The sequence below is a fragment of the Petaurus breviceps genome, unplaced genomic scaffold, assembly GCF_028583685.1.
Source record: "Petaurus breviceps papuanus isolate PSGF00001 unplaced genomic scaffold, PetGlider_PUasm1.0 90784, whole genome shotgun sequence".
NCBI classification, from domain to species: domain Eukaryota; kingdom Metazoa; phylum Chordata; class Mammalia; order Diprotodontia; family Petauridae; genus Petaurus; species Petaurus breviceps.
In genome coordinates this window covers 7,646,742-7,666,516 of record NW_027187345.1, presented here as the reverse complement: position 1 = coordinate 7,666,516, position 19,775 = coordinate 7,646,742, and the positions used below count along the sequence as shown (strand labels likewise).

The 19,775-nt window shown below is 38.1% G+C and overlaps 1 protein-coding gene across 2 annotated transcripts in view; it reads left to right on the top strand.

The window, feature by feature from the left end:
* MTHFD1L (methylenetetrahydrofolate dehydrogenase (NADP+ dependent) 1 like) overlaps positions 1-19,238 on the top strand; it is a 225,223-nt gene extending 205,985 nt beyond the window's left edge. Inside the window, exons 27-28 of one of the 2 annotated variants that reach the window (XM_069069685.1) lie at positions 4,678-4,781; positions 13,961-19,238. In XM_069069685.1, the coding sequence (XP_068925786.1) occupies positions 4,678-4,767 (90 nt within the window). In that variant the 3' untranslated portion in view covers positions 4,768-4,781; positions 13,961-19,238. Of the gene's footprint in view, positions 1-4,677; positions 4,804-13,960 lie in introns of both variants that reach the window. The other variant, XM_069069684.1, reaches the window with a different exon arrangement.
* The last annotated feature ends 537 nt before the right edge of the window (positions 19,239-19,775 follow it).

Sequence of the window (19,775 nt, the reverse complement as noted above, 5' to 3'; positions counted from 1 at the left end):
ACCTAGAACCCTGTAGTTCATACATTTCTTTTGAACTCCAGTCTCTGTTTAATCACATTTAAACTACCTGCCTTCCCTCTCCCACAGAGTTGCAAAGGAGATAAAATAGTGGGTGTGAAGGTACTTTGTGATTTGCAAGGTGCTTTACAGATGATAGAAGGTGGTGGCATGCTTGTTATCAGTGATAAGTGGAACCATCATGTAGTTCATTATTAGTCATAGCTGGTCAGTTTGGTGGTGCTGTTAAAAATGGAAACATGATAGACTGCCCCAGTCTAAGTGAGAGCACCCCACAGAGCTTCCACTTCTGGGCAGATGAATTGAGCTAATAAATAAACAAAGGCTCAAAAGTGTACCTGTGTCAATCTTTTTCTAAATCAGAATCAACACTGGATATTAATTTGCTTGTGAATATAATTATGTTTGAGAACTAAGATGAAAAATAAGTTCATCTGGAGCTAGAAGGGGCCTAAGAAGCTGTCTAGTCTAATACACAAGTTGCAAACATCAAGAGTGAGATTTAAAGTATATTTTTATTTTATTTAGAGTGTGTTATTGAATTCTTCATAAAATTATTCTACCTCCTCACCTTCTGCAATAGATGTTGGCAAGTAATTTGCAACTGTCTTCATTCATGGTGGTCTTTTTATAAATGTTCCTAACATGCGCTATAATACAACCAAGTAAAATATTTCTCATTATATTTGTATGCATTTTGCCCCATTCCATTCCCGTAGAACTTTTATTTCTTGTTACATTTGGATGTACAATAAAAGCAACTCCAATAACTTGCGCTTGACAAACTTTGGACTATGTGAACAAGAGGTTTACAAGATGAGAATAAATGCAGGGGTTTTAATCTTTGTTGTTGGAGAGAGTACGCGTGTTGTTGAGATGAGGGATTTAGGAAAACAGTTTCAGGGTTGGAAAGGACATCAGTGGCCATCTAGTGCAACCCATATCTGAAAACTAATTCCCTCTGTAGCATTCCCAGCAAGTGGTCATCTAACATTTGTTTGAATACCAATCAAAATGTGATGGCCCAATTTGCTAGCTTAATTACTCTTTCTTAGAAAGTTTAGAAATAAGAAAAACAGACGACTACTCTCCTCAGACAAGAGCTATGTGTCTAGAAGTGTTAGACTGTGGAAATATGCAAATTCACTTATCCTCAGTGCATTAGCTAGGATGTGGCACTCTGGCTATAGAGTTATAGTGATGTTTGATCTGTAAGATGGTAGTGATGGAATATTTTAAATTTGCTCCATTTAGAGAGTTCACTTTCTTCTCATGCTTTCAGAGTTGATTTCTTAATGCCACTGTGAACCAATGCCAACCTGAATGACCACAAGTGTTGTAGCCTAAAAAGGTTATTATTAATACATAAGTTCTAAGTAATGATTCTTTCTAATGTTAATTCCATCTATAAGAAGGATGTAATGAATGGTCAGTCCTCATGACAATATGGGGTATTTCCATTGCGCCACCCTCCCTGCTGTATTAATACTGATATGTTTGTGTTTGTTACTTCCAAATAAGCTTTAAGTAGGCAGGAATACTTTGAAAACAAGAGAAAAAATATTTTCTTCTTTCTTGTATTTGACTGGTTCTATATACCTTTCATGTGAGAGAATCAAAAACACCAAAAGCTTCATGACTCTTATTTGACTAATTTATATAACTCTAAGAACAGAAGGAAACATTCCATTGTGTTTGGAATCAAACACTTTGTGGGTTCTGGGCTTTATTAAAATTTCATGCCCATAAACAATCTATGAACACGTGATATTACATGTTAAAAGTCTTCATACTGGTTAACATTGGGATGATTAGTTGTTTTTGTTTTTTACTTTGGTCCAGTACCTATGATTTTATTGGTATAATAACATTCCTCTGCCGTTACAGATTGCTATCCATTATACACCTTTTAATCTTAGAGAGTTCGCTTAGGCACTAGGAGTTTAAGTGATTTATGAAAGGTCACACAACAGTATTTGTCAGAGGTAGATCTTAAACTCAGGTCTTCTTAACTCCAAGACTGGATCTCCATCCCTAAGCTTCACTGCCCCTTCTACAACATGCTTTAGGATTTTCCAGATACCCAGGAACTGTCAGAGCCTATGCCATGACATCATTTTAGAGGGACAGGCACGTTATAACAAGACCAAAATCTATAACAAGCAAAAGGCATATATCCCATAGCACATATTGCTAATACAGGGACAGGGGAGGGAGTACTACAGAGTCAACCTGCAGAGGTGGGAAAGGAATAAACTTGGTCATTCTCACTGCTTGAAGGAGAGGCTGATGTAAATCTTACTCAACAGATTAGAAATCAGCCTCCTACAATTTTGATGTAAAGATAGACCATATGGAAAAGGAGATATTAGAAGTCATTTAAGACACTGGTTGCACTAAGATAGGGCAACTGTGGTGGGTTTTGTTTCCCCAGTGTCTCCCCTTCTCTAGGTCCCCAAGTATTCTGCTGATATACTGACTCTTCTGGGAAAACAGCCAAGAGATAGGTGGGGTGTTTCCCTTCAGGGTATTTGGCTCTGTGGTTTACTTGACATGCTACTCTGAAGTCCAGACACAGTTAACTAAAATTGTCTGAGAATAGTCTCTGAGGACTGGATGCTATCAGTTTCAACTAAAACTGTCCATGTTACTAACATGACAAATCACAAGTCCTGATAATGGCTAGGAGGACGACAACCATGTCTGCGCTGTAGATTCTCAGATTTTCATTTCTTTGAGTGTATATATATATATAATTTTTTTTGGTAGAGCTAATTGATTCATTATTGATTTACTCATAAGCAATGTTGTGCTCTTATAGAATTAACTTAAGGGTGATTAAGGAATGTGACATCACATCCTGAACTGTATGTTGCATGTTTTTTTTCTTTTTTCCCCTAGTTTATTTTGAAATAATTTTTCTTTCAGTTATCAAGGTGTGTTTTTTTCCTTCCTTTCCATCTTCTCCCATCTGCTGAAAAGAAAAAGCCTGGTTTAACACAAAGCATAGTCAAGTGAAACAGTTTCCCATGTTGGCCACAGCCAAAAATCCATTTCTTCTGCACATTATTCCATCATTTTTTGCCATTCTTCTATCTTAATAGTAAAGGCATAACTTTTCACTACCCTCAGTCCACCCTCCTGATTTATTAAAAAAAATTTTTAATGTGGAAATTGTGATATAATTATACAAGGGAATAACTTTATAGACTTCTATGTGATTTGTCACACAAGTGACAAGAGAAATCATGAACTCTTCCAGCCCAGGCCAGGCCTTGCAAAGCTAAAACAGCTGACAGTTTTCTTTCTAGAGACTCATGAACTAGATGCCAGAAGAGAATGTTATCCCCATCATATATAAGCACAAATTTAATAAAGATAATATGGCACTTGAAGAAATTTTGAAAAATAAGATAGTCCTCAACTCACAAATAGGACATGTTCCAAAGATTTATGTACAAGTCATTTGTCTTGGAATGCATTTCCTCACAGAAATAATGTTATATATGGTAGTTAAGTTTCCAGGCCAGCTTACAAAAGCCCATTTAACCCATCATAAGCCTGATGTGGTTCTACACTATGTGGAACAATATTTCTATGGGAAAATGCGTTTAGCATTCCAACTTGGGCTGTGAGAAACATGCCTACTTCAGCTCTGAGGCACAAGTTAGCATTCCTATGAATGTCTTAAAAACTGTAGGAATGGGGGACATAGGATAAAAGGTTCCTTCTTTTCATTCCCCTTTGTGAGGAAGGAAGCATAGAGGTAGTATTCCTATAGCAAGGACAGAATAGATTTTTCTCTCCCATCCTACCCTCCATCTTCTTTCTCATCACTCCCTATACCACCGTGACACTGTAACACAGTATCAGCAGTCACTGGGGTAAGATGAGAAGTAAGGAATCAAAAAGGCAAATGTTATAGAGACAATATCAACCTCTTAGACCTCTAGGGGAAGGAGAAAAAAAATCCCCCATGGGACGCCCAGGTAGGGTGTCCTTCAGTATAGAACATAGCACCAAGCATAGATGATGATCATTTCAAGCTTGAGTGTACCTCAAACCATCTAATCCAAACCCCTTATTTTACAAATGAGTACATGAAGGCCTAGGCAATTAACTTACCCAAAGCTGTTTCAGATAAAAAACATTAGAGTTGGAATATGAATCAATGTCCTCTGTAAGTAACAATCATCTGGGAGTCACAATTTCTCTCGATCTTAGTTTCTTCTATAAAATCAAAAGAGTAGCTAGATAGAGTGCCAGGCCTGGAATCAGGAAGACTCACCTTCATGAGTTCAAATCCGACCTCTGACTCTGTGTGACCCCAAGCAAGTCACTTAACCCTGTTTGCCTCAGTTTCTCATCTGTAAAATGAACTGGAGAAGGAAATGGCAAACATTCCAGTATCTCTACCAAGAAAACCTCAAATGGATCATGAAGAATCAAACAGGACTGAACAAAAACAACAAAAATAAAATCAAAGGAATTTGATTAGATGATCTCTGGCACTATCCAGCACTAGTATTTTAAAACTCTGTAATAATACTTATGTAATTACGTATAAGTAACTGACATTATCAGTAGCAATGTATCCACAATGTGATTAACTACTTGAATTTGTTTTGTTGATGTTCAAACGTTTTCTCATTCCCACAGATGAGCACCATGCCAGGACTACCTACTCGACCATGCTTTTATGATATAGATCTCGACACTGAAACAGAGCAGGTGAAAGGCTTGTTCTGAAAGAACCATCGTGGGTAAGCTGCATTTGAAAAGCAGGTATTTGTATGCAAAGACAAGAACAGTCAAATCCTCAGGGTAGAAAGGTGTTGTTAGTGTGGTTTTGCCTAGGTGTATGGAAAGTTTTTGGTTAGAACAACAGCCTCCAAGATGTTAAATACCCATATTCCCTTATAAAAATAATTCATTAGTATCTTTATTCTGCTCTATGAAGTGTCTTCAGCATGCCAAACAGTGTGCTAAGAGCTAGGGATTCAAAGAGAGGCGTCTTTGCTCTCAAATAGCTCCCAATATAATGGGGGAGAGAGTGTGCAAACAGTAGGTATTAAGAAGATATATACAAGAGAAATTGAGGGATAGTGTCAGAGGAAGGGTACTAAGATTAAGGAGGACTAGAAAATGCTTCCTTCTGAAACAGGGACTTAAGCTGAGACTTTAAGAAAGTCAAGGGAGATTGGAGGCAGAGGTGAGGAGAGAAAATTCCAGACATGGGAGACAGCCAGTGAAAACACCCAAAATAGGAGATGAAGTACCATGTAAGAGAAACAACCAGGTGGCCAGTGGGAATCTACACTGGAACACAGAGTACATAGAGAGGAATAAATGTAAGAAGGCTAGAAAGGTAAGGAGGGGCCAGGTTACAAAGGGCTTTAAAAGCCTAAAAGATTTTATATCTGTTCCTAGAAGAGATAAGGAGCCACTGGAGTTTATTGAATAAGGGGAGAGGAGTGTGATATAGTCAAATTTGTACATTAGGAAGGATTTTGACAGCAGAGTAGAGAACCTGTTGGGGTGGGGTGAGACTCGAGGCAGGGAAACTAGCCAGCAGGTTGTTAACAGTAGTCTGGTCAGGCAGTAATGAAGGCCTAGAATACATTGTAGTATCAAAGCAGAGAAGGGGATATATTTTATTTTCCCAGAGTCACATACCAATAACATGGGTAACTAGAGGCGTCTCTAAATATGGTCAGCAGGTAAATCCCCTTTATAAAACACCTACTGGTTCCAAAAGTCTTGTCCCTCATGGACATAAGGACCCCAAGTTAGACTCCTCGTCTACAGCATCTCTTTCTGCCTGTCAGAGATGCTGAGATGACTAGGCTGTGATCATTAGCCAGTAGATTATTTGATGTTCTTACTTATCAAGGTTACTTGATACTAAGTTTTGTAAAGTATAAAATTGCAGGTTATATTATTCAGGTATCCCCACAATCAGGAAAGAGACTTATGAGAACAGATGGCCTTACATTCCCAAAGTCAACCAGAACACATGATTAAAAATGCTATCCACTTCCAGATAGAGAGCTGATTGACTCTGAGTGCAGACTGAACCATTTTTTTTCTCCTTTTTTAATATTTCTTGGTTGTTGTTTTGCTTTTTTCACAACATGACTGATTTGGAAATAAGTTCTGCATGACTTCATATGTATAATGGTTATCATATTTCTTGCCTTCCCAGTGGTGAGGGAGAGGTATAGGGAGGGAGAGAATTTGGAGCTGAAGATAAAAATTTAAAATTAAGTAAAATTAAAAATAAAATGCTTCATTCTGCACCTGGAAAAAAGGAGAAAGTCAAGCAGAAAATTCTTCTGAATTGACAAGACACTCCATCTCCAGGCTCTGGGCATTCTCAGTGGCAGTGCCCTACATCTGGAATTCTCCCCCTTTCTCACTCTCTTCCCCCTTAACTTCTCTGGATTTCTTCAGGTCCCAGCTGAAATTCCACTTGCTGCAAGAAGCTTTACCCAGTACTTAATAGTAGTGGCTTCCCTTGGTTGATTATCTCCAATTTATCCCTTTATGCATCTTGTTTGTACATAGCTGTTTACATTTTTCTCTCTCCCATTCAACTGTGAGCTTCTCAAAAGCAGGGACCACCTTTTTACATTTCTTTGTATCCCACAGGTTTTAACATAGTCCCAGGTACATAGTAGAGACTTAATAAATCCTCATTGATTAACTGAAAGGTAGCTTGAAATCAGCCATTTGGGGGAATCTAGTTCCTTGCCTTTAGGGAAGAGATGTAATTACGTGCAAAATTACCTCAGAGCTCTTTTCCCTCTTCCTTTATTTCTGAAATCTTCATAATCTTAATGCCTTCTATCCTCAGATACCTGTTCTGTATAGTTTACATAGTATTCCCTTGAGAAAATACCCTCTTTCTCAACCTACCTTACCTCTACCCCTACTCACTTATCTCCAGGTGACATTATCATACTCAAGACTTCTTCCCATCTCTTATTAAAGACAGGCTTTGCCTGTGGCTGGTAACAAAGTGCATTCACTTTGAGTTCAGTATCTGTATAATACTTGGGGAAAGGCCAAGATCTTTTTTCTCTTTGCATCCTCTTGCACCTGATATGGTGGTACTTTGTACGCAATAAATGCTTAATTTTTTAAAATCAAATTCTCATCTACAAAAAAAGTAGAAAATTAAATTCAAGAAACTGAATAATTTAAAAGAAATTTTGACTTCCGTGAACACATACACACCTCACAAATGGAACCTTTCCTTTTAACAAGGTAGGGTTGGGGGGCGGCGGCTAGGTGGCACAGCGAGTAGAGTGCTGGCCCTGGCGTCAGGAGGACCTGAGTTCGGATCTGGCCTCAGACACTTAACACACACAAACAAAAAACCTAGCCGTGTGACCTTGGGCAATTTACTTAAACCCAGTTGCCCTCCAAAAAGCAAAAAAAGAAGAACAACAAAACAAGGTAGGGTTAAGCGAAAGAACTCATCATGTCCTCCTGTAGATGCTTCATTCTACACCTGTAAGCCACCTCTCTTCCAAGAAGTAAGAGGTATTCCTCTGAAATAATCAGGGGTCAGTCCCCACAGTGGGCAGCGTTCTTGTATCTTTCAATGTTGTTTTCCTTTATAGTAATAATATAATTTAGCCAGACAGTCCTGCATCTTTAGCTGTGATTGCAGTGCTAGCTTTGGCTTTTCAGCTTAGCAAATTGCCCTACTACATTCCTTTTTTTGGTGCTAATGTTTAGTCTTCCTGACTCCATCCAGATTGTTGTGCTAGTTGTGATTACTGTTATTGTTCAGTCATTTCAGTTCTGTCTAACTTTTTGTGACCCCATTTGAGGTTTTCTTTGCAAAGATACTGGAGTGGTTTGCCATTTTTTTTTCTCCAGTTCACTTTACAGACGAGGGAACTGAGGCAAATAGGGTTAAGTGACTCACACAGCTAATAAGTGTCTCAGCCAGATTTGAACTCAGGCCTTCCTGACTCCAGGTCTGGCACTCTATCCACTGTACTACCTAGCTGCCTGATTTCGACTGGAGAAGGAAAAAGCGAACCACTCGAGTATCTTTGCCAAGAAAATCCTAAACGGGGTTACAAAGAGTCAGACACAATTAAAAACAACTGAGTAATGTTTAGTCAGTGTGAAATTTCTTAGACTCCAGTTGGAAAAAAATCACAGCCTTCTTCAACCAAAAATGAATAGACCCTTGTCCTAACCTCTTTCTGAAGGTCAGGTTCATCACTCTGTCATCTTCTTTATGTATTATGTGTCTTTATGTGTTGTGCTTTTTTAATGTTGTGTCTTGCATTATATACTGTACACTAAAAGCACATTGAGAACAGTCTGGCATTTACCTTATGAAGATTAAAATGTAGCTATAGAGCCTATATCAGATTCACACCACTTCGTTGGGGGGGAGAATTTAAAACTCAAAATCTAATGAAAGTGAATGTTGAAAACTAAAAATAAATTTATTTTAAAATTTTGTAAAGAAAGATTTAATCCAAAAACCTACATTTATTAGGGATATTCCTATAGCCAGAAGTAACTCTCTAAATCTGTTCACATGTATGGTTCCCTCATTTTAATTCTGGTTACAAAGGTAATTGATCTTTTATCCATGCGGCAAATTGATACTGTTGTAACAAACCCACTGTTTGGTTATCCTGGTTGATAGTTTTATCCAACATGATAGTTTAGGTATTAAAGGACAAGCTTTGTACAAAACTGTGCCTTTCACCAAAGTTTTAGGCAAAAGGCAGTCCTTTTAGCTTCTGGTTAGATTTTTTTGTTTGTTTCCATCCTCTATTTCCTGTTTGTGAACTTCTGGGCACTTTTGTAAGTTTGGGGAACGGTAATTCAGAACTCATCATTTGACCCAGCTCAAATAATCCAGAAACAGATTCAGTCTCCCAAGATAAGCTCTTTTTGACAAAGCACACATTCTTTCTGTAACTCTTCAATTGAATGGTCCAGCCAGCATATTTGCTACTGTGTTATTAGAGTTCCCTTCAAGTGCTGCTAGCAAAAAAGACTTTAACAAAGGAAACATGAAACAAAAACATGTAAGTTTGGATCTTAATCAACTTAGGTGAGCTTTGAAAGCAAAAGGAAGTGTTTGAGTGACATAATTTATTATTCAAATGCAGTCAGACTAGAAAGTTATATATATTCGGTTTTATATTAATAAGATTAGTATTCCCTAGGGTGGATGCTAGTGACATCCACCACAGAGAGGGAAAGACTGTTCTATTGAATATAATGACTTTTTTCCTTTCATATGCCAACCCTTACTTCCCCACCCCATTCCTAGGAAGGTACGTGAGAATGTAATAGGAACTTGAGATGCTGAGAAGTAACCAGAACCCAAGCTTTCCTTCATCCAAGGTCTCACCTACAGCTCTTCTTACTAGTTAGCCCCAGGGGGTGACTCATTCTTTTGGATGTCAGCACCTAGAAGTGACGGCACACACAGTTTATCCAAAGGAGACGGGTCCCCAATTACATTCTCCTTCCCTTCCTGTCCCCTATAGCTATTAGGGTTTTGTCTAATGGTGTATTGAGGGTGACTGTTTTCTTTTAATTGATCAAGATTAGAGTCTGATGTATTTCACTGAAGAAATCACAGAGTATTGCTCACTATATGTATAAAGTTTTTAAGTTCATATTTTCATATAAAAATAGGTTGATCATGATGATTTATAATTTGCATAATATCCCCTCTGGGAGACTCTATCCCTATGTATGGAACTCCTAGTGTACAAAATCCCCTCCCCAGTACAAATTAGCAATTCATCTCTCATTTTCTTAACTTAGAGTTGCCTGGGTTATTGAAATCTAGTAGGTATCAGAAGGCGTTAAATATATCCTGCCATCAAGGCCAGCCCTTCAATACTACTTTACTTCTTCCCTTTGGACCAGTAATTATTTGTCTACTTAATTATTAATTAACCTCAATTAAAACATCTTGATAGCCAAAAAACCAAAGTTAACAGCCATAATATTCCTTATATGACCGAGATATCACACAGATCCTGTGTATCCTTTCTATTTACCTTTCAATTTCTATAGTGTGCATGCGAACAAATATAAATCAATTGGGATTTAAGAAAAAGGTTGGAGTCACGTGACCAGCAGGATGGAGGATTATGCCTTTCTGTTATCCTTACAATCTCTCAGACCTCTCCAAAACAGAAATTATGTGCCAAAGATAAGGCAGCTTCATCTGTCTCCATGATGTAGGATAGGGGTGGGAACCTACAGCTTCGAGGCTACATGTGTCCCTCTCAAGTGCAGCCCTTTGACAGAATCCAAACAAATCACTTTAATAAAAGGCCTCAAGGCCACAGGTTCCCCACCCCTAGGACACCAAGAACCTAAAAGAAGGTAAAAATTCCATGAATTAACACCCAACTCACACTCACAAAGTACCCTTCCTCCAAGTTCCACTATGACCCCAACAGGAAAGCTATCTGGGCCAAAGGAACAGAGGGAATAGGGCAGAACACCATGTGCAGGCAGCTTTGTGGCACTCCACTAACCCTGAAGGAAAGAACAAAGCATCAAGCCGGGGCCAGCTCTGCCCCTCCAAAGGTCATTTGGGGTAGAAACTAGGCTGGTGAACCATTATTTGCCCATTATGGGGAGAGAGTCAGTAAGGGAGCAATAAGGGGGGAAAAGAGACTGAAATCACCAAAGGTCTCAGGAGGAAGAAAATTTTTAAAATGACACATAAGCAAATAAATCAGCAGGGCCAAATATTAACAGAAGGAAATATGGCCTTCAGATCTAGTAAGCAAATTCAGGCATCTATGAATAAATATACAAGACAAAGGAAAATGATTTAACACTTGATCAGAGGACTCTGTTTTAAGGAGTGTATGAAACCACCACACACTTTTTTTTTTTAATAATTTAAAAGAGAAATGAGAATTGAATGAGAGCAGAATTTGTAGCCTGCACAGCAGAAATAATTAGCAGAATAGAAAAAACAAGTCTTAGAGAAACAAAAAAGAGGACAGATGATTGGGATTGTAAATACATGGAAGTTAAGAATGATCTGGAGGCAGAGAAGCAAAAAGCAATAGCATTAAAAGAAAACATGCTCCTTGTACAAGCAAAACATATTGATCTCAAAGACAAAATGCCTGAGGTTTATAGGTTACCCGAAAGCACATGACGAGGCAAAAACCTTGGGTACCATAAATGCCAGATAACAAGAAAATTGCCCAGGACTCCTCAATACAAAAATCAAAGCCATTTGAAAGATTTTGAAACATCAATTGCCTCTGGAGGCGGAAAAAAAAAAAAACCCAGGCTGTAAACTCTAGTTCACATCATGGTTAAATTTGATAGTTCCAGTTAGAAACAACAAATTCTGCAAGTGACCAGGAGAAAGGCCTTCAGATATAAAGGAAATTTAAATAAACCATTAAAACCATTTCTCCCTACCATCGTATATAAATATAATGTGTTTTAACCTTTTCTGGATGACTTGAAGTCATTCAGTGTGATATGCTTTACTGTTTTATGCAGTCATGCTGTGGTGCTGTGTGAGTGGTTTGGCCCACAAAGGCCATTAACAAGTAAGGCTGTTGGTTGTCCCCTGGACCATTGGTCCTTTTTCAGTACTTATGTCCACTTCTGATAGTTTTTGGCTTTGCTTGTCAGCTGTCATTTTTACTTCGTCGTGCTGGCTATTAGCAGCTTTAATCCAGCTCACTCCAAGTTTGCTTCAGCATCCTAGAAAAGTAGATAGCCTAAGTCAGCGGACCTAGAATACAAAGACCTGCAGGGCTCTCTCTTCATTAACAGGTGTATGTCCTCGGGACCAATTGTGGCTGCTCAGGGGCCTTTTTTTGTTCATTCTTTGTCCTTGGCTGTTTCTGGATAATGAGGGTTGCTAGATAAATGTAATATGAATACTGTACTAATATGGTGACATTATTGAACAAATATCAAAATGAACTTTTTGGAAACTACAAGAAATTAAAGACAAAAAAAGAATCCATGTAATCAGGACCATTACATAGTGAAGTAGAATGTTGGGCTTAGAGGGAAGATGAAGTGAGTTCAAATACTACTCCAGACACTTAATTAGCTGTGTTTCCCTGAGTAAGTCACTTAACCTCTCTATACCTGTTCCCTCAGCTGTGAAATGGGGATAAAAATAGCACCTACCTCCTATGCTTGTTGTGCAGATCAAGTAAGATAACATAGAAAGCCCTTTGCAAACCTCATACTATATAAATGCCATTTATTTATAATAATTTATTTTTCCTATTCACTGATGAACTTTCTTCTTATTTTGAATCTTTAGGACTCCATATTGGATCTTTCTGTCTTTCTGCCATCCAAATAACTGCTTAGATCCCGAGTTCAAAGCCTGAGATTTTATGTACCTGATGAACTGGAGCTAATTTGCCTCAGCTCGAACTGTCTTGGATTCGGCAAACTCCTAGATACCTATTTCTCTAGGGCTGATGTTATTAAGAATAGCTAGCATTTATTTAGTGCTTCTGGGTCTGCAATGGACTTTAAATATTACCAGAAAAACAATTAGATATAGGCAACTATATTATGGCAAAAACTTGGTAACCTGGCCTCCACTGAAACACGTATTATGGCCTTAAATCATTCTTCATTCTCTTAAAAAAGAAATGTGTCCCAACTCCTTTTTGCACTAAATCACTTTTTTCATTCTAGTTTTTAAATAGAATTCATATTTCTAGTCCCAGTTTCCTACACTCATTCTATTTGCCATATACTTCTTTACTGAATAAAAAGCCTGGTTCATTTTTTCCCTTTTCAGGGATAAGATTTTTTTGTATCTTTGCCAGACCTTCCAAACAGATTTTCTTTTAACAGGAGACCACAAGCAGTCAGTACTTTGTTATAGAGCAAATGTAAATATGATGTAAGGAAACAAACAGGACAAGGAGGTGGTCCTTCCCTGCCAGTCCCTGGGCAGGGTCTTCCAGCCTGTTCCAACCCCCGATCCTCACCAGTCCGCATGACCACTACCCCCAACTCCAGCTTCTCTCTGATCTTGGCTTGTACGCTCAGGACTGAAGCTTTCTGAGTCCTCCCTCACTGGAGTCCTAGACTGCTGTCTGAATACCAGGCAACCTTAGCACCAACCTTTGACCATTTGAAATGTTTTCTTATGATTCCTATTTTCTCTGTTGCTACAACCTCTCAGCATTCTGTTTTCTTTCCTGATTATAACCAGACATTAAGATGAATATTTGAAGTTTCGAATTCCCTTTCTTCATCATTGTTTTCCCTTTTGAAGCTACTCTGGGATCCTTTCTGGCTCCAGACTGTTCAGGAATCTGTGGGAGGTCAGCTTTATATTTCAATGGAATTGAACTCTAGGCATAATAGATAAATTCCCATGTGTATAAATTCAGATTATAATCTAAATACTTTGAGCTACATCTTTACTTTTTTTAGAGAGATTATCTTTGATCACTTAAAATTTGCAAGTTTGGAACTATAAAATTACCAATCCCTCCTCCTACCATACTAGCCCATATGTAACCCCCATATCTGCTAAGGCCATTAAAAAGGGGAAAAAAGCTTACCTGAAGGAAAGGAGCTATCATTCTGGAGTCATTCAATTCATACTGAACTAACTCCTGAAGACAAAAGGCAGATTCAGAATAGTGGAACTTTAGGTCCCACAGTAAGTCATTTGTGAAGTTCACAGTTACATTTAGATAATCCATCCTGCCTCCTGGCTATATTGTGTTTTTCGGGAGTTTTTGTATCACATAAACAGAAGGGTTGCATACCCTCATCCCGTTCTTAACTTTTCAGAAGTTTCATTTATCTGGTTCTCTTATTTTTGACCTTTTTGTCAAAGTTTGTATTAACTGTTGAACACCAACAGGGGGAAAAAGCCACTCATACACTCAACTATTTTTCTGTTTTTCAGATTTCTGAAACAAGCCACTGCTTCCCTTTTCACAGCAATTCAGGAGGATAAGTGAATTTTGCAGAATTTTGTTGTTGCACAGTGCCCAAGCCATGGTGAAATAGGCCAAAGATTTCTTCTCTATTCAAGATGTCTCATTTGGAACACAGTGGCAGTGTTCAACAAAGCTGGACAGAAGAGCAATTAATTTATTTTCTGTTTCTTTAAAATTAACATTTTTCCTCTGCTTACTCTTAAGAATGTTTGTTTTTATAAAGACTGAAGGATTAAAGGGTGTCAGTGCAAAGATGTAACATTTTCTTCTATGGGTGTTTTTATATTGTCTTTAAACTGAAAATAAATGTGTCAAACAGGATTATAACACCAGATAAAGTTCTACTTTTTAGGAGCAAATTATATGTGCCATTCAAGTCTCCTCTCTCTCTCTCTCTCTCTCTCTCTCTCTCTCTCTCATTTCCTGGGATTTCTATTTTTAAGGAGTTTGAAAAGCTGACCAAAGTCAATACAAGTTTGTTTCTAGTTATTTATGAAATTCTATTTATTATTACAGAATACTTTTTTAAAAATCTATTTATACTGTCTTCTCCCCTCCAAAAAAAAAAAAAAGAAAAGAAATATGGGGCAGCCAGGTGGCGCAGTGAGTAAGAGCACCAGCCCCAGAGTCAGGAAACCTGGGATCGGTTCCAGCCTCAGATACTTAGCATCCACACAAAATAACTGGCCATGTAACCTTGAGCAAGTTACTTAACCCCAATTGCTTTTTTAGAAAATCTATTTATATTACAACTGTTTTTAGATATACCTTTCCCTTCCCCTATCTACATTCCCAAATAAAGCTTGTAATATAAAGAAAGACATTTAAGTAAAACACCATCCCACCATTTGACAACACATAGTCACCAACTTTTCTAAAGAAAGAAGAAAGGTACTTTTCCTCTTCTCTTCTCCAAGGTCACAATTAGTCATTATAAATGCAAGCTTTTGGCTTTGTTTTTATCATGATGTTTACTTACTTTAGTGTTTCCTATGTGTGTTAATATAAATCTTCCTACATTTCTCCAAACTTCTCATTTGGCATTTCTGAGAACTGTCAAATAGTTTTTTAAGATATTTCAGACATGATTTATTTTATGTCCAGTACTTTTTCAAGGCAAAACTAAAAAATATTTAGGTCACTAAGGATTTATTTTGATTTCTTCCATTCATTTATGAAAAATCTCAGTACCCCTTAAGCTAGTCTAAAGTCCATAGGGCAAAGGGAAGTGTATTTTAAAGGTCAGGTGTCTGACAAATATGTATCTCCTTTCCCACCCTTTCAATTCTCTGGAGATGAATTACTATCTCCTTTCCTCAGCCTTCCCTCCTCCCCAAAAATGTTTGACCCTTACATTCTTCCAACCTCTTCTTTAACCAAGTACAAAATTTAAATAAAACTGAGGTTTGGGGAAAGCACAACAGTAAGCCATTGTCCTCTTAGCTACATAAGTTAAGTAATCACTGCAAATAGCTTATTTTCCCCAAGGCACATCCTCCAAAAGGGCTCCATGTGCAGTTCTTTCCTTCATTGACTTAGACCACAACCTCCAGTGACCCTGGTCGATCTTTCCTTAGTCCATAATGTATCTTTGTGTTTCTTTGCATAAATTGTTCCAAAACACTGAACATTTAATAAACCAGTCTTTTTTTTTTTTTAAATCGTATCCCAAGGTCGAGTCACTGTCCTTTTTATAGAGATTTCCAATTCTAAACACCAGATAAATCAATCTTAAATTATTTTATTGTGAGAAATTAGAGGGGGGAAAAAGAACCTGGCATAGTGGATAATGAATTAGGCTTACCATCAGGAAGTCCTAGAGTTCAAATTCCACCTCAGTAGTCTCTGAAACATACTAATAACTGAGTGACCCTAGGCAAGTCCCCTAACCTCTCAATGCATCAAGGCAACTCAAGACTGCAAATTGTAGACCTATATTAAAAATGGGATTTCCTATATCACTTGAAATGTTTGGTCTTTTTTTTTTTTAAAGACTGGACTCTTGGGCGGGAGGGGGGGGGAGTTCCCTGTTCTGAACTGATTCCTCTTAATAACTAGTTATTAAGGTTATGCACTATTTTATGCAGATGTCTGTCTTTTAAGTGTGTGGGGGTAAACAGAGACACACTCACAGATCGTTTTAATGGCACCAAAGACACCAATGACACCATGGTGGCTAATTCGCTTAACCTTTCAATGCTGCAGGAAAAGTTCCAACCCTTTAAGTTACAGATCACTTTTACAGGGTTTACAAAACTTCTTGCAATAGCCCTGTGAGGAGGGTGATACAAATGTTTTCTCTTATAAGTCCAGAAAGTCTCACAACCCTACAACTTGTAAGTGGTAGAGCCAGGATTACTTGACCACAAGGCCAGGGATCTTTTCAATAGCGGCTCATCAGAGAAACTGTGGTTGTCAACCGCATAACAACTTAACTTTCCAATTGATAATAGCTAACATTTCTACTGTCCTTTAAGGCATACAATGTGCTTTTGTGTTCAACTCTTCATGACCCTATTTGGGATTTTCTTGGCAGACATTGGAGTGGCTTGCCATTTCCTTCTCAAATTCATTTTACAGATGAAGAAACTGAGGCAAACAGGGTTAAGTGACATGCCCAGGGTCACACAGGTAGTAATTATCTGAAGCCATATTTGAATTCACAAAAAAGAGTCTTCCTGACTGCAGTCCTGGCATGATATCCACTGAACACCATCTGGCTGCCCCTGCTTTTCATATACTATCTTATATATCCCAATACCACTATTTCATTAAGTATGGCAACTAGAATTTATCCATCTCTGAAGACAAATGCATTGGATAGGAATGGCAATTTATCCTTTAGTAGAGATTTAGGTCAAGAAAAAAAGGTAGATTTCTAATTTTTAGCATCTACAGCCAAGAGTAGTGGCCCTGGAATTACAGGACCAGATTTCAAGTCCTGCCCCAATGACTACTGCTAATGTGACTTTAGCAAATCACTTACCCTTTATGGGCTTCAGTTTCCCAGAATTGTAAACTGTTCTGAGAAACATTTATTTTCCCATCTATAAAATGGGAGGGTTGGACTAGATCTAGATGACTTCTCTGGTCCCTTCCAGCTCTAGATCTGGTACGTGGTACAATGTATAAAGTGTTGGACCTAGAGTCAGGAAGACCAGAGTTCAAATCCAGCCTCAGAACACTGGCCAAGTCACTTAACTTCTGTTTGCCTCAATTTCCATCTTTAAAATGAAAATAATCATAGCACCTACTTCTCAGGGTTGTTGTGAAAATCAAATGACCTATTAGTCAAGCGCTTTGCAAAATTTAAATGCCAATTATTATTATTACTGGTATTGGTCTAGCTTGAGGCAGCTGGTTGGTACTGGGGATAGAGCGCTGGGCCTAGTCAGAAAGATAAAAATCCAGCATCAGATGCTTACTGGTTTTGTGACCTTTGGCCAGTCACAACCTCTGCCTCAATTTCCTCAGCTACAAAATGGAAATAATAGTGGCAGCTGCGTCCCAGGTGGTTGTGCAGATTTATAAGTGATTTGCACAATCCCTGGCATTAAATAGGCCCTTAAATGCTTTATCCTTCCATTATCATCATCCTTATTCTGTAAACCAAGAAAGGCAATAACCCTTCACTTGCGAATTAGAATCTTCTTCACATTTCTGTCCTTTTTCTAATCTTCCCACACTTTGGTTCAGTATCTGTGAATGGCTAGGAGGAACCTTTTTTTTGTTTGTTTTTTTGGAGGGGGGAAGGCAGGGCAATTGGGGTTAAGTGACTTACCCAAGGTCACATGGCTAGTAAGTGTTAAGTGTCTGAGGCTGGATTTGAACTCAGGTCCTCTTGACTCCAGGTCCAGTGCTGTATTCGCTGCACCACCTAGTCCCCCCAGAGGAGACTCTCTTAACTCCTTGAGACCCCAGATCTTAATGTCTTATTATATATCACCTTCTCTTTAAAGATTTGCTGTCACCTAACCTAGATCCCTAGCTGCTGCCCTCACACATGGTAGTTTAAATATTGACAAGTGTCCCTTCAAATGTTGGCCTTCCGGTTAATCAGTCTCAACCTCTGTGACCTACATCTTCACTCTACTTACACCATTCATTAAGGATAATCATACTCTTAATCTCAACATTTAATTTCCACCTCCATGATATAAAACAGGTTATACATTCTGGCCAAACTGAGCTGCTAGCTTATCCCCAAATTTAACTGGCCCTTCATCACCTCTAGGTCTTTGCAAAGGCTCTTGGATGCTATGTAGTGCTTGGAACGCACTCCCTTCTACACTTCTACTTTTCAGAACTCTGTTTTCCCTCCAGATTTGGCTTAGGGAAGCACCTCTTACACAAGACCTTTCCTTAGCATCCCCCAAATGTTAGCATTCTCTCACACATGATTTTTAGATGTGTACATCGTGCCTCCCTCCCCTGTATTATCCCTCGCAGAATATAAGTTCCTTGATATATACTATCTCATTTTCTCCTTTGTATCCACAGTACTTAATATGGTGCCTTGAATTTAATAGCTAGTCATAAATGCTTTGTTAAATTTAATTGAAAGCAAAGGTTCCAGACTCAGTTGTAAGGTAAGTCCTCACCAAAAAGGCCCTAGTACCAACAGGTAGACACATACATGTGATGTGTGTGAATTCTGATCACTTTTTCCAGCAGGGAAGAAAAATTAACCACTTCATTAAAAAAAAATTTTAAAAACTGTCAAGGCTAATTTAAAAAGGGGTCAGGGGGAGGTATTCAGTACAGAAAGTGCTTCCTACTTGAGAAAGTTTGCAGATCAGCTCTTTCTTGCCCTTTTTTTTATATGCAGCAAGGTGGTGAGATGGATAGTGCTGGCTTTTGGTGTATGCTTAACACCTCAGATACTTATTTATAGCTATGTGGCCGTGGGCATATCTGCTTACTTTTCTCTGCCTTAGTTTCCTCATTTGTAAAATAGGAATAATAATAGCATCTACCTTACAGGTTGTGAGGAACAGATGAGATAACATGTAAAACACTTTGCAAACCTTAGATGCTAGCAACATAAATGTTAGATATTATTGATATGTACTATAGCATTCTTCAATGTAGAAATAAGGCTAAACCAAGTCTTTTTTTTCTTCCAGAAAATTCTGGCACATTGGTGTGTCATTTTTATATATAAATTCCCATGTTTATTCACACATTTGTATTTTAGATTCCAAGTCAAGAATATGCATTTGTGAAAAATTAAATGAATTCATGTATTTTGTGCCATTTGTTGTAAAGTCTGTAATTCACAACCACAAAAAAAAATTACCTGCTACCCTATAAATTGCCTTTTCCATTCCATTTACTGAATTAATCCAAGGTTATAGAGAACCAAAGAGCATTTCTGATGACTAGGTATATAGTGTGTACATAAATGGGTCCAGAACACTGGAAAGAGGTAAAATAACATCTCTAAAGTCATTTTAACACTGCGAATCATCAGACTGTTACACTCTTCACACAAATAAAGAAAGATCCAAATAATTGGAGAAGTATTAATGGTTCATGGGTAGGCTGAGCCAACATAATAAAAATGGAATATTAAATTAATTTGCTTATTCAGTGTTACACCAGACTACCAAAGAATTATCTCACAGAGCTGTGGGGGGGGGGAGGGGGGCGCAGAATGTAAGGGATACAGGGAGAGGGGAACAAAAACAAAATCTGGAGGAACAAAAGTTCAAGAATAATCAAGGAGGAAAAGGAAAGGAAGGGAGTCTATAAGTACTAGATATCAAACTTTACTACAAA